Raw genomic sequence first — 15457 nt, forward strand, 5'->3', positions numbered from 1 at the left:
GTGGTCAGCAACAAAAGCCAGAAGATCCCAGTGTTCATTCTGTCCAGCTGGATTCCATATTTAAGGTAAATTCCAAACACCAACTTTAGCTGCAGATATAATGAAGCATGATGCATTATGTTGTACATGTTGTATTGTTTTCCAGCGTCTTGAGAAGGATATGATGAATATGGTAAAGACAGAACTGAAGATGTTCAGAAATCTCATGAGTCCAGATTATGCAGAATGCTTGGAAACACAGAGCGAGGAGGAAAATGTAGATGATGACCAAGTAAAAGAAAAAAAGAAGAGCAGAGAAGCCATTCTGAAGATCACACTGCATCTCCTGAGGAGAAGGAACCAGGAGGGGCTGGCTCATTGTCTGCAGAGCAGTAAGAGGATTTTCTACACCGCATCACTTTCATATTTTTGACAATTTCCACAAACTGATCAAACTTACTTTGTGCTTATCCAGGAGCTATTGCTGCAGTTTGCAGGCGTCAGATCAAGTCTGCTCTGAAGAAGAAGTTTCAGTGTCTGTTTGAGGGGATTGCTAAAGCTGGAAACTCAACCCTTCTGAATGAGATCTACACAGAGCTCTACATCACAGAGGGAGGGACTGCAGAGGTCAATGATGAACATGAGATCAGACAGATTGAAACAGCATCCAGGAAACCACACAGACCAGAAACAAGATCAGACAAGAAGACATCTTTAAAGCCTCACCTGGAAGACATGGACCAATCAGAAGAGTGATGACAAAGGGAGTGGCTGGCATTGGGAAAACAGTCTTAACACAGAAGTTCACTCTGGACTGGGCTGAAGACAAAGCCAACCAGGACATCCTCTTCATATTTCCATTGACTTTCAGAGAGCTGAATGTGGTGAAGAGAGAAAGTTCAGCTTGGTGGAACTTGATTCATCACTTCTTCACTGAAACCAAAGAAGCAGGAATCTGCAGCTTTGAAGACTTCCAGGTTGTGTTCATCTTTGACGGTCTGGATGAGAGTCGACTTCCTCTGGACTTCCACAAGACTGAGATCCTGACTGATGTTACAGAGTCCACCTCAGTGGATGTGCTGCTGACAAACCTCATCAGGGGGAACCTGCTTCCCTCTGCTCGCCTCTGGATAACCACACGACCTGCAGCAGCCAATCAGATCCCTCCTGAGTGTGTTGACATGGTGACAGAGGTCAGAGGGTTCACTGACCCCCAGAAGAAGGAGTACTTCAGGAAGAGGTTCAGAAAAAAGAAGGCCAGCAGGATCATCTCCCACATCAAGACATCACGAAGCCTCCACATCATGTGTCACATCCCAGTCTTCTGCTGGATCACTGCTACAGTCCTGGAGGATGTGTTGAAAACCAGAGAGGGAGGAGAGCTGCCCAAGACCCTGACTGAGATGTACATCCACTCCTGGTGGTTCAGGCCAAAGTCAAGAAGCTCAAGTATGATGGAGGAGCTGAGACAGATCCACACTGGAGTCCAGAGACCAGGAAGATGACTGAGTCTCTGGGAAAACTGGCTTTTGATCAGCTGCAGAAAGGAAACCTGATCTTCTATGAATCAGACCTGACAGAGTGTGGCATCGATATCAGAGCAGCCTCAAAGTACTCAGGAGTGTTCACACAGATCTTTAAAGAGGAGAGAGGCCTGTACCTGGACAAGGTGTTCTGCTTCTTCCATCTGAGCGTTCAGGAGTTTCTGGCTGCTCTTCATGTCCATCTGACCTTCATCAACTCTGGAGTCAACCTGATGGAAGAATACACTCAGGAAAAAAAATGGTGGTCCAGGTTGTCCTTGTGGTCTTTCATGTCCAAATATAAACCTGATCCAATACTTTTGTATCAGAGTGCTGTGGACAAGGCCTTACAGAGTCCAAATGGACACCTGGACTTGTTCCTCCGCTTCCTCCTGGGTCTTTCACTGCAGACCAATCAGACCCTCCTACAAGGCCTGCTGACACAGACAGGAAGTAGTTCACAGACCAATCAGGAAACAGTCCAGTACATCAAGGAGAAGATCACTGAGAATGTGTCTGCGGAGAGAAGCATCAATCTGTTCCACTGTCTGAATGAACTGAATGATGGTTCTCTAGTGGAGGAGGTCCAACAGTCCCTGAGATCAGGACGTCTCTCCACAGATAAACTGTCTCCCGCTCAGTGGTCAGCTCTGGTCTTCATCTTACTGTCATCAGGAGAAGATCTGGATGAGTTTGTCTTAAAGAAATACTCTGCTTCAGAGGAGGCTCTTCTGAGGCTGCTGCCAGTGGTCAAAGCCTCCAACAAAGCTCTGTAAGTTCATCATCAATAATCACACATCAACCTGTCAGTGGTCAAAAGTTAAGGGTTTTCTGTCATTGTCTCTTCAGACTCAGTGACTGTAACCTCTCAGAGAGAAGCTGTGAAGCTCTGTCTTCAGTTCTCAGCTCCCAGTCCTCTAATCTGAAACATCTGGACCTGAGTGACAACAACCTGGAGGATTCAGGAGTGAAGCATCTGTCTGCTGGACTGGAGAGTCCAAACTGTAAACTGGAGACTCTGAGGTCAGAACATAATGTCATCCTTTTTCCATCTTCTTTTATTTCAGTTGTTAAATTCTCTATAGTTACATATATGTTCAGAACAGTGTGATCTGAAAAGTGCAGACTCTCCATGTCAATCTGAGATTCTTTGTTTCCAAACTGAAGGAAAGGTACATTCAGTCATTTTACACACACTTCACTATTTGTAGCAGACATGTATAAAGCACTAGAGACCAAGACTTGAGTAAAAATAGAAGTGTTCTTTAAGCACCACACTTTAGTGAAGTGTACTAAAGTATTCATTTTTTGGACTAAGTATTGCAAGTTGTTTATTTTAATATTTACTACTCAAGTAGTGAAAGTACAAGTAGTAGTATCGTGTTATGTAGTTATTAAGATGTAAACTGATGAAAGGTTTGAGAGAGCTCCCAGCATTGAGACCCAGCTAAAGTTAGCTAGTGAACGTGAAGTCGCTAGCTAGCTAACATTAAGTTAACTAGTGTTAGTCAGGTTCTATATCCACCAGTAGTAACCACAGGTTTGATATACAGCTTTGTAGATATGGGCGTCTTGCTAGCTCGACGTTAGCTAGATAGGTATTACTATGGCTTTAGCCCATTCTTTTGAAGACATCCTGAAAAATACTCAGGGATTGAATCGACTCAGCTACAATGAGTAGGCAACTCAAATGATTATTGAACACACAAATATCATACATGTTCCTCTTTAACTCTCCTCCAGGTTGAATGACTGTAGGCTGTCAATGAGAAGCTGTGAAGCTCTGTCTTCAGTTCTCAGCTCCCGGTCCTTCAGTCTGAAACATCTGGACCTGAGTAAGAATGACCTGAAGGATTCAGGAGTGAAGCATCTGTCTGCTGGACTGAAGAGTCCAAACTGTAAACTGGAGACTCTGAGGTCAGAACATCGTGTGATCCTTTTCTGAAACCCTTTTATTTCAGTTGTTAAAGTCTCTACACTTTCATCCATATATGTTCAGAACAATGACACATTTCCCTACTTGGCAGTGTGTGTCAATATCAAATGATTTCAATGAACATAGAACACACACATATCATAAGTGTTCATCTTTAACTCTCCTCCAGGTTGAATGACTGTAGACTGTCAATGAGAAGCTGTGAAGCTCTGTCTAAAGTTCTGAGCTCCCAGTCCTCCAGTCTGAGAGAGCTGGACCTGAGTAACAACAACCTGGAGGATTCAGGAGTAAATCTGCTCTCTGTGGGACTGGAGAGTCCAAACTGTTCACTGGAGACTCTGAGGTCAAGAACACATGAACTAAATCACTATGACACAACCTAGGAAATGGGACTTTTCCATGTTAGACAACTTACTATATTTTTGTCTTCTTCAGGCTGAGACGTTGTAATCTCTCACAGAGCATGTGTGAATCTCTAAAGTTAATGGTCAAGTCATCGTCCCCAACTGTGAGAGAGCTGGACATGGAGGACAACAATGGGAGAATGTATAGGAGAAACATCAGAGCTCCTGATTCTGGTGCAAACATCCCGCAGATTTCAGAAGGGAAGCAGCATAAATGCCGCTCAGAAACCGTATGGTAAGATCACCCTCTGATGTACCAGTGTGCTACATCCTCAACATCAACTCTTATTATTGAGCAGAAGTAAAGATGTTTTAGTCTACTTAGCAATGTTTTCTCTTCCTGGATGTCACCTTCAATAAGATCTCTGTTGATCCAGGCTGGGACTTGTCACAATATACCCTGAAGGAACCTGTTCAGGACTAGTGGTTACACGACTTGATGAAAGTCAAGTGGACTAGTCTCTGATGAGGTCTCTAATAAAACCCAGCAGACAGTAATGAATGTCTATCACTGACCTGAGAACAGACCCCTCATGTGCTCCACACTGTGAGCTGCAGATATGTATAGTCTGTATAAAACCAGGCTGCATTTCCTCGTCCTCCACAGCCTGGTGGTAGATGGATGGTGGAGCAGGTATTTCTTTAATAACTTTATCACATAGTTGATGTGCAGCCTCCTTCTCTCTGGTACCACAGGACGTCTGGTCAAGTTGTTACTGACTGATGTCCAGAGGATCTGGACCGTTCCTCTGTTAGCATTAGCCTTAGCATGTCTTTTTAGCTGCAGTAGGACTTTAGTTGTATTTCAGGACTGACATGTCACAGTAGTATGGGCTTTTTCATCTTCACCCACTGGACTCCTCACCTGTCTTCATGGAGGCGGCCATGTTGGTATGGTCACGTGATCAGAGACTAGTCCACATGATGATAAACATCCCTTATTTGGCATTGACTTAGCAGAATGAAGAGATTCTGTCAGTGTCAAAATGTGGTATGTTTTAAAGGTGAGGACCTAAGTGCAGGACAATTGATGAGGCAGGGAGTTCCAACAAAAAGGTATTTAATGAAAACAAACAGGAAGAAGCGCTGCAGGCATGGCAGGAAAATCCAAAGACAAAAAAAATGAAGGAAACAGTCATGGACAAGGCGTGGAGTCAAGGTCAGGGAAGTAACACGAGGTAACATTAACGATGAGACAAGGAACAAAGGGAAGACAGGGCTAAAAAATACACAAGAGGGCTCAGGAATGACAAGACACAGGTGATCAGGACAATCGCACCAGGAGAAACCAATTAATGATGCACACAATGCACTGTTTACTGGCTTTTTGTTGGTGAATTTTGTCTGGATACTCTTGTCTTGTGTGCACCAGTTCATCTTCTGAACACTAGCTTCCACATGTATGGTGAAGTAAATGAACGTTAAAGTGAAACACTCATCTATCTATCTATCTATCTATCTATCTATCTATGAAGGGAGAGACATGGTGGAGATAAAAGGCATGAACTGACGAAGTGTAAGTATGAGTTCATTCTTTTAAACGACCACTCTGACATTAATCCAAATGTAATTTGATGCTGATTTATTAATAATATTTGTGGCTCCATACGCCAGCATCAACATGCTTGACAACAGCACGGTGGTCATAATGTTGTGGCTGATCGGTGCATGGCCTGTTGTGTTGTGTTGTCTCCATCAGATGCCTGTGAACTCACCCTGGACTCACACACAGCAAACAGACACCTCCAACTATCTGACAACTGCAGGCATGTGACAGCAGTAACGGAGCAGCAGCGCTATCCTGATCATCCAGAGAGATTTGACCACTGGCCTCAGCTGCTGAGTTCTACTGGTCTGACTGGACGCTGCTACTGGGAGGTTGAGGTTACAGGAAAGGTTTACATATCACTGATTTACAGAGGAATCGGGAGGAAAGGCAACAGTAATGACTGCAGGTTTGGAAGAAATGACCAGTCCTGGAGTTTGTTCTGCCAAGATAGTTATGGTTACAGCTTCTGGGACAACAACAGAAAGACAGACATCCCACCTCCCCCCTCCTCCTCCACCTCCTCCTTCGTCTCTCAAAGAATAGCAGTGTATGTGGACTGTCCTGCTGGAACTCTGTCCTTCTACAGAGTCCTCTCTGACACACTGATCCACCTCCACACCTTCAACACCACATTCACTGAACGTCTCTATCCAGGGTTTGGTTTGGTTGGAGCTGGTTCCTCAGTGAGTCTGTGTTCTCTGCAGACCAGAAGAGTCTCACTCTGAGGAAGAAAACTGATCTGTAACCAACATCACACAACTGAAGTGGTTCTGCTCTGGGGAATGGGATCAGATTCCTCCGGCTGATCAGATGTTACCACAAACATTTAGTCTAAAGGAGCTCACAGACTCACACACTGGACACAAGGCCTCAACACTGATGATCCACTATCTTGAATAATTAAATACACAAGTAAAACATTGCTGTATCATTTGTTTAACACTGACTTCCAGGACCTGTGTGTTCCACTCATGTTATTGGAATATTGTTTTATGTAGACATGTAGAAAAAAAATGCACAAAACCTTTCTTAGTGGCACTGCTCAGGATTTTAAAATGGATGTGTGTTTTTTATCAGCTTGGTGTTTGTACTGCTCATCTGGATTACCTTATTATGAACCTTTTATCTTTTACCTTTTATGCCACATGGATTTACTTGCATGGTAAAGAAGCCATAAAAGACTTTAATGACTGTACTTGCAAGCTGCAAACATTGCATCCACACGGAGTCTTCATTGTGGCTGGAAGCTTTAATCATTCCAACATTCAAGATTTCAATTTCCCTGTATGTTCATATCATTCAGAAAAAAAAAAAAAAATACAGATTAAAAATCTAAATGAAATGAAATGAAAAGAAAAAGAATATCTATGTCCTTATTATATTGTGTAATTTTTAACTATAAATAGGCCTATATGTTTATATGTCACAACTTTATTCAAATATAAACAATAAAATCTGCAGTTGTAAAAAAGGTGCGTAATTTTAAATGAATAATGAAACAGTTTGTAGCTCGTAACAAATTAAAAATTCATAAAATAACATATCGTAATACAGTAAAATGAAAAAAGGGTGGTTTCTAAATCACGTGATGTGTTTAGGCTTTTGTATTGTTGCCTGAGTATAAAAAGCGTTATAAAAACAACGACGCACGTGTTATCATTAATAGTCTTTTCCTTAAATTTACACGTGTAATTATGTATCTACAACAGTTACTAGTCGTTTCATATGTTATTAGTATTTGTTCCATATGTTATTAATGTCCTCTGGTATTTTACTCAGGCACCTCCTCGGGAGCCTCTAAGTCTGAACCAAAATGGCCGCTGGAGGAGCAGCTGGTTTCTGAAGGTGAGAGAAGTTCACTCAGTTTCATTCATTTATTCATTTATTCGCTTTAGTCTCGGCGTGGTTTCATTTATTCTGCTCAGGTTCCTTAGCAGGCGGCTCATGACACTGCTAGCTTAGCGTATCTTAGCTTAGCTTATCTTAATTCTGCTTGGTTTAGTTTGGCTAGGTGGCTACTGTTAGCAGGTTAGATAATTCACATTCAGATAAACTTTATCTGTCCCCACCAGTGAACGATGCCATTACTTATATATTTAGATCCGATACCGAGTAAAACCAAGGCTGATTAAAATATACATTTTATAAGAATTAAACAAACTGTCAAATATCAGATTTAATCAGAGCAGATAAAACAAAATTAACTGAGAATCTGAGCAAATCCATCGAAATAAAATCTCTCTCAAATAAAAATGAAAGTAAGAACCGTCTCTATAATTCAGGTCTTCAGGTCAACAAAGGTCTCATTCTCCATCATTTCTTTTTGAACGTAGAACCAGCAGCGTGTTAACTGGAGGTTTTATCCTCAGAGTCTCTATTTCAACCTCTTTAGACTTCCTGTATAAAGTATTTAGCCTGGTACTAGTCCTACAGTATTTAGCCTGGTACTAGTCCTACAGTATTTAGCCTGGTACTAGTCCTACAGAGTACAGTATTTAGCCTGGTACTAGTCCTACAGTATTTAGCCTGGTACTAGTCCTACAGTATTTAGCCTGGTACTAGTCCTACAGTATTTAGCCTGGTACTAGTCCTACAGAGTCGTGTCCATGCTGCCGTCTCGTCCCTGTTTCTGTGAATGGGTCCGTCTGTGTGTGACCTGGTCGTCCTGGCTCTGCTTCCAGCTCGGTTCCCGTCAGTCATGGGTCTGCGTTCGATCTGGAACAACTACAAGGTGCTGATTGTGATGGGCTCAGGTCTGGGCCTGATCCACTGGGGCTGGTACAACCTGAAGTCAAACCCGCTGTTCCACCAGGAAAGAGACGAGTTCATCCCTGTGCCTGGTATCGTGGCCCACGTCTCTCCTCCATCTCCTCCACCTCCTTCATCTCCTGCCTCCAAGAGCAAATAACCTGGACGTAGACAGGTATGAGACTTTTTATCAGCTGTAATTTCACATGTGTCCAGTAGATGTCGCTGCAGGAAAACCGTCCCATAAATAGGGGTTGGGCCACTTCACGTCACACACAAATACCAGGACTTCTGCAGAGTCTTACATTACATTTAGTCAAGTCTTAGATCCTTCCATCCTCTTCATCTGCAGTATGTTGTGCTTCACGTAGACCTTAAATTTAACCAATAATGACCTTAAAAGGTCTTAAATCTGACTTGTTCCAAGCTGCAGACACACTGAAAGTAGAAAGTAATGACTTATTAAGATGAGGTAAGTGCTTTAGACATGGAGACAAGTACAGACACTAAACCTAACTAGAATAAAAGGCTGTGCAGTCACTGAATTAAAGACCATTAATAATGATGGAATAGAATGAAGAATTCAGGACAGTGGTGTTGTTTCCGGCCGGTTTCCTGCGTCCTGACGTCTCCGTGTTTCTGTTGCAGGGCTCGGTATGAAGCCTCGGAGCTGGCTCAGGAGGAACTGGATGTGGGCGGCCGGAGGAGCCTTCGCCACCATCCACCTGACCACCTGGCTGATGCAGCGAGCCGTGAAGAGCTCGGTCCGCTCGGAGGCGGCGCTGCAGACCAGAGCCGCCGAGGACAAACTGGACTGACTTTCATTCAGACACTCAGGATTCTCACTGCAGAGTGAAGCTCACGGCCGCAGACAAGAAGCTGCTTTTCTCTTTAAGTGCTTTAAATCCAGACGGAGATATAAACAGGAATCACAGATCAGGATTAAAATAGTGGAACGGTTGATGTTTCGGGGGGAAACCAGACTCCACTCATCGATTCCCTGTTTAACGCTGGTGTAAGAAAATAAATGTAAATGTAAATGAAATGAAATAAATGTCGAGGACTTGATGGTGTTTTCTGCTGATCGCTCGTGTTTCCTGGGACGTTGCTCCACACGTGGAAGCTTTAAACAACAACAGAGTAGGAAAGAAACGTCAGTAGAGGTCAAGGTTCGGAAAAATCCCCTTCATTCATCTTCTGAGCCACTTTTAAAGACTCTTCGCCTCAGACAGAATAAGGAGCAGGTCGACATCTAGAGGTGAAAGCAGATTTTAAGGAGGAGCTCTGCAGGAAATAATCTCTGAACACAGTTTGTGTTCAGCTTTAGAAAACTATGAGAGATATTAAATAGAACGGAAGAACAGTTTGGAGCATCAACGGAGTAACGAGAAGAAAGAGTCGACCGTGTAAAAAGATTAATAATAAGATTTAAAAATAAAAACAATATTTTTGTATATATTTGCACATATATAAAAAGGAATGAATTGCTACAAAAAGTATTGCATGACAACGGAGCGACTGTTGAATATTGCACAGTATTTTACACAGTACAGAGAAAAGTATTGAACTGCAAACAGATATATAACATATTGCAGTGAACATAGCCCAGAGAGAGGAGTGAAATGATGAGTGTTTAAACCTTGAGGGGTGATAATCGGATCAGACGGCAGCAGCAGGAAGGAGCTTCTGCATCGTTCCTTCACACAGCGAGGATGAAGCAAACTGTCACTGAACGAGGGTTCTTCAGAGCGTCACAGATAAAACTGTTGTTAAAAATGTGTCATACGTCTAAATGAATGAGTGTGAACACAGGTTTCAGCATCAGCTCCTCATGAACTCATAACTAGAAAACACTATTAGTCCAGTTTAACGTCTCTGGTGATGGAAACGGTTCAGACCAGTGGGTCATAATAACTCATGGAAAACCTGCGGAGGCTCAGACTAACCAGAACATTTTCCGTCTATAAATACTCAGAAATCCAGCCGTGAAATCCAGCGTGTAACTTTGTTTTCTGCAGATCAGTTTACAGCGGAGAGGTTCCTTCTCTCTTCGGCTCAGTTTGTTTTTTAAGTGGACAGAGAAAAGAGAGAGACCTGCACAGTAACGTAGGAGAAGGATCTGAACTTTAGAGGAGCTGCTCCGTCTTTAGAGCCATGACTTCAGCGCATCAGCGTCCTCCCACAACCACCACAGACCTGAGTCCTGAACACATCCTGAACATAACCAGAGCATCTTAAAGGAAATGAGCTCTGCCACCTGCAGTCTATGCATGAATGTATTAACCAGGTAAAATGTCTCAGGGGTTGGATTCCTGCTCCATCCAGTCATTCAGTGTTTGGAGAATATCTCTCCTCCTCTTCTTTCCACCACGTTCTCCTCTCTAAGCCTCTTAAAGTTCTCCTCCCTGCTCTTGTCTCTGAGAGTCTTCGTCCTCCTCGGTCCTGGAGCGAGGTGGACGTCCTCCTGACTCCGTCCATCCTGATGAGATCAATAACTTTAATTTACATGATCACATTACAGATGTTTATTGGGTCTTTTTGCTGACTGTCATTAAATTACTGTTTTCCATTTAAACCCCCCCTCGCCTCATGCCTCATGTCTTCCATTGATTTGCATTCCCTCGTGTTACTTGAAATCAGACTAATGTAAATCAATAGTGGCCAGTCGGCACATACTGTTAAACGGTTAAACTAGAACAGCTGATATCAGCTAGGAGGCTAAGAAGATCTACTTTTAGTAGCTTTTCTAAAAAAAATCATTCATCAACATTATATGATATTAATATTAATATTAACGTAAAATGACTGAAACCATCCTTGAATATAATTTATTTGAAGTGTATTTTAGTGTTTTAGTTTGGTCCATGGAGGGGGTGGAGCTTATGACCTGTAATGCAGCCTCCGGCCACCAGGGGGAGCTCTACTAGCTTTGGCTTTGCATTGGAGGAGCTGTCCCATGTTTTCTATCGTCTCTGGTGTCAGTCACTGACCTGAGGGTGTTTCCTGTGACCCTGTTTGAGTTTGAGTCTCTTGTTTCCTGGTTTTATTTTGTGAGAAACACACGACCTCTTTAGTTTCACATTCGTTTCACCAGCCTCTGCCCATGTGTGCTCATATCGTCCTGGCTCTGGTTCTGGTTCTGGCTCCAGTTCTGGCTCCTTCATGTTCCCTTGTGTTCCTCCTGAAGTCTTCTGTAGCTTTGTGTTTGTCTTGACACCGTCTGGCCTGCAGCAGCATTGTTTTTAGTTCCTGGTTTAGTGAGAGTTTCCCTGATGTCGTTGTGTCCTGTGTTTGGGTCCTAACTCACCATTCAACACCATCGAAACATAACGGAGAACTTAGAAGACGACCGAGCTGTGAACAGACGCAACAATAAACCAGAACACTGTGTTCGACCCAAACTCATTCGGACACTCTGACCTTTCACTTCCAACATTTCAGCCACAACATATACATGAAGCCCCGGCCGGTTCTGGTGAAACGCTGCTAATGCACTCGGTGTCAAACTCATTCACGGTCCTGCTCTGAGGACCTGGATCTTGTGGCGTCCTGCACTGAGCTTCCTTCCAGGATCAGGATCCCTGAGGCTCACATGTTTACCCCTCACACCAAAGGCAGAGAAAATGAATGCTAACCGGTGCTTTTCCTGTCAGTGCTGCGTACTGGTCCGTGTGATCCAGGTCCAGCCCGGAGAGCTTCATTTACATCAGACCACCCAACCCGGGCCGAGCTGACTCCTGTCATAAGAACAAGAGAAATAATGGTGGTTAAGAAATGCCACCACTGACGCCACTGGCTGCAGACTCCGAGCATGAGTCACTTCAGTTGTGTTGGTCTTCATCATGTGGCTTTGGAGGTGCACATGCTTCAAAATGCAGCCATCACCCTCTGAGTCAGGCTGGAAACAAACAGCGACACAAACACTCACACAGCAGCATGTGGTAGTCATTACACAAAAAACACACAGTCCAGGACGGGAATTCATGGCATGTGAGACGGTTTCTGCTGTGGCTCTGGATTTAGAGCCTGGACAGGACGGCTGGGCTTCGGCTGATACACAAATCACATTATTATTAGCTCAGATTGTTATGTACTGTTGTGTGCTGTTGTGTATGTGTGGTCTGGAAATAGCAGAAAACCAGACTGGACTTATCTCGACAGACTAACAAATCAGATCATCATCCCACAGTGTAACAACACAACCTCACACAACTTTCAAGAACCAGCTCTGAAGACTCATGGGAAAAAGAAGAAGAGACGGATCTGATCCATCAGTCACATCAGTTCAGATCAGTCAGTGGTGAATATTTCCTGTCATAAACCTTGAGATCACCTCAGATTTATTTATTTTGTGTGTGTGGACACACACAAAGAAACTGCAGGAGCTGCTTTTTCTTTCATAAACATTCATTCATGCATCATTCAACCAGTTTCAGGATTTTAACTCTTTAAATACCATTCTAACGATTTGAAACATTTCATTATTTATTACAAAAACAACAACAACAACGTGAAAACCCAATTATTTTCCTTAAAATAACCAGTAGGGGCATGAGGCTTTGGTGCTGATTAGTCATGGATACGTCAAAGATTAAAAATCAAACTGATTTTTTATGTAGTATCAGATACACCTCTGAGGCCAAAGACGTCCTATTGACTTCCATTATAATTCAATTTTTAATCTGACTGCCTTTACAATATTAAATCATGTATTCTATAAAGTTAGCGTTTCATTTAGAAGAAAAATAGTCGTATTTGACATTTTTAGAAGATGATCAGATTCAAGCATTTAGTCATTGTAGACGGATGCATGACATTCTTGTAAATTTACCATTTATTATCCATATTTTGGAGCCATGTGACCTCTAGTGGTTTGATGTCCCCTCTAGTCTCATGGTGACAAAACTTTACAGTCCAGCTGATCACGTGACCGTACCAACATGAAGACGGGTGAGGAAATTAAGTGTGTGGAAATCCTCCACTAAAGATGAAGCCCATACCACCGTGACATATCAGGCCTGAAATCCAACTAAAGTCCTACTGCAGCTAAAAAGACATGCTAACGCTAACGCTAGCAGAGGAATGGTCCAGATCCTCTGGACATCAGACAGTTACTGGGACCAGTTTCCAGTGAACAGGGGAATCTGGTCAGAAGTTACTTAATGAGACCATCACATATAAAGTTTCCTCTGGACCAACAAGATCAGAGCTCAGAATTCGTCTTCAGAGGAGGCTGGAGGAATTAAATTCCTTCTGTTTGTTTTTGTTTTTGTTTTATTTTGTTATTAGAGACGTCATCCTAGACTAGTCGTGTCCACGTTAATAAATGTGAAACCCATACGAGGCCTGTTGTCCAGACATTTGATGTTTCATTAAATGTCAGTTTGTACCAAAGAGGCCGGGGCCCAGCTCTCAGACGTTGTGGTGCAGTGATTGTTTGACCAGAACAGAGACACAGAAACCAAACTACTGCATTGTCCTCATGTCTGTTTATCTACTGTGGAAGGTTTTAGCCCGAGAACAAAGCGTCTTTGTGACATCTTTAGTCTCAGTTTGCAGACTGGATTCTTTGGAAACTGACTCAAGATGTTGGAGCTTTTTAAAAACAGAAACAGAACAAGAGAGCGAGGATGGAGCCAGGACTCCTGATGGATCCTGCTGAGATGAATCGCGCTGGTTTCCTTCGCTGCTCTGAGCTCGGCCGGAGGGAGCTGACGTCAGTGCCTTTCTCCTCAGTTCTCACAGCTCTCTCTGCTCAGCTGAGTCATACTCGAACCACACCCCTCACTGAGCAGCATGTGAAAACACTGACTTCTTAAATTACAAGAGAATCCATTCTCTCATGGCTGATGGAGGCCTCACAGTTCCACATCTGTTCCTGTTATTAGTGCAGCGGGCGTTGAACCACCAACCTCCTGGCAGAGCTAGTGCCTTGCTCCACGGAGGCCTGTAGCTTCAGCTCCATCTGACTTCAAGTTTTTAATGACGCCAGTGGAATAAGAGTCTGTCTGTCCTCTCCATGTAGGACTAAAGGCAGCCTCAGGTCCTGGCGGAGGACCACGTTAGCTCTGCTTTAGCCCTTTGAAGCTGAGAGTGGACAGAGGTTCAGGTTTCATTATAAAGGGACCAGGATGTTCTGGTGTGACTGGTTAAAAGTGAGGTAAAGTAATCGGATTACTCCTTTAAAAAGTTACTTTACTGATTACTTGATTTTAGTAACTGAGTTGGATTAAAAGTTACTTTAAAAAATAAATAAAGTACATGTTTTTATATAAGAAGGCAGTATTTCCTCTACAACATAAGACCCGACTAACGTCTGCAGCTCTCTCTCAAACTTGCTGGTTTTACTCCAAAGTCAAAGTTTTTTTTTCGATTCCCACACTCAGGAGCAACTTGGGGAGGCAAACCTATGACCTACGACCCTTCGGCCCCCAAGCTGCACCTCTAACTCCCCACAGTGAGCCTTAATACTGGCATCTTCCGCTGAGTCAAAGTCAAAGAAGAGGCTGTTGTTGTTATCAGGAGAAAAATGGAGCTGGTGAATGATTCGACTCTGAGCTGCTCAGGTTGGACTCAGGGAGGACTGTGATGCTTCTGTTTTTAGCTCTGGACTGGGCTGATGCAGCGTCTTGGTTCAGACCTGCTGCATCTCTTCATTTTCTTTCTTTCTTTCTCCAAAAATAACAACTGTTTGGTTCCGGTAATAAACTCAAAGACTTTTTATTTGTCAAGGTCCAAAAAACACAGAACTACAAAAACAATGCATCCCTTCAGTAGAAAAAGCAAAATGTCTGCCACCATGTTGGTTTAGATAAAAAGTCCTGAATCAACCCCCCCACCCCGACCCCACCCTCCCATTTATCCATTTATACATACTCACAACAGACACTGTAGAAAAAATTCAAATCCACAAGACTAAAATAAACTCCTCTCAGGAACACTTCAGAGAATCTATGTACATATATATAAAAAACTGTTTCTGTTCAAAAGCTCACGAAGACGTCCAACATTCAACCCATAAATTAAAACTTTAATGACAATTAAGTTAATAAATCAAACTGGGATTGAGAAATTATTTACACGTTTATACAGAAACTTTCGATACGGACGATTCTTCAGACTGACCAAGCAAACCATACAGAAACTAAACGAACCAATGTGCAAATGATTCCAAACAACAGATGGTCTATAAATATGGACCAGCTCCTCTAAACTTAAGCCAAAACCAGTAGAGCTCCCCCTGGTGGCTGGAGGCTGCAGTATAGGTCATAAGTCGACTGATTCCTCCAGACCGGTCTCTAATGCTGCCTAATAATAT

At 43.0% G+C, this 15457-nt stretch overlaps 1 protein-coding gene across 1 annotated transcript in view; it reads left to right on the forward strand.

Annotated features, from left to right (window-relative positions):
* Nucleotides 1–7135, forward strand: part of LOC125003945 — a 48348-nt gene extending 41213 nt beyond the window's left edge. The window contains 8 exon segments of the mRNA XM_047578212.1: nucleotides 1214–1392; nucleotides 1395–2274; nucleotides 2352–2525; nucleotides 3246–3419; nucleotides 3608–3781; nucleotides 3874–4077; nucleotides 5318–5358; nucleotides 5542–7135. Of these exon segments, the coding sequence (XP_047434168.1) occupies nucleotides 1214–1392; nucleotides 1395–2274; nucleotides 2352–2525; nucleotides 3246–3419; nucleotides 3608–3781; nucleotides 3874–4077; nucleotides 5318–5358; nucleotides 5542–6116 (2401 nt within the window). The 3' untranslated portion in view covers nucleotides 6117–7135.
* Nucleotides 7136–15457: the final 8322 nt, after the last annotated feature.

The sequence above is a fragment of the Mugil cephalus genome, chromosome 2 (genome assembly GCF_022458985.1).
Source record: "Mugil cephalus isolate CIBA_MC_2020 chromosome 2, CIBA_Mcephalus_1.1, whole genome shotgun sequence".
In the NCBI taxonomy this organism is placed as follows: Eukaryota; Metazoa; Chordata; class Actinopteri; order Mugiliformes; family Mugilidae; genus Mugil; species Mugil cephalus.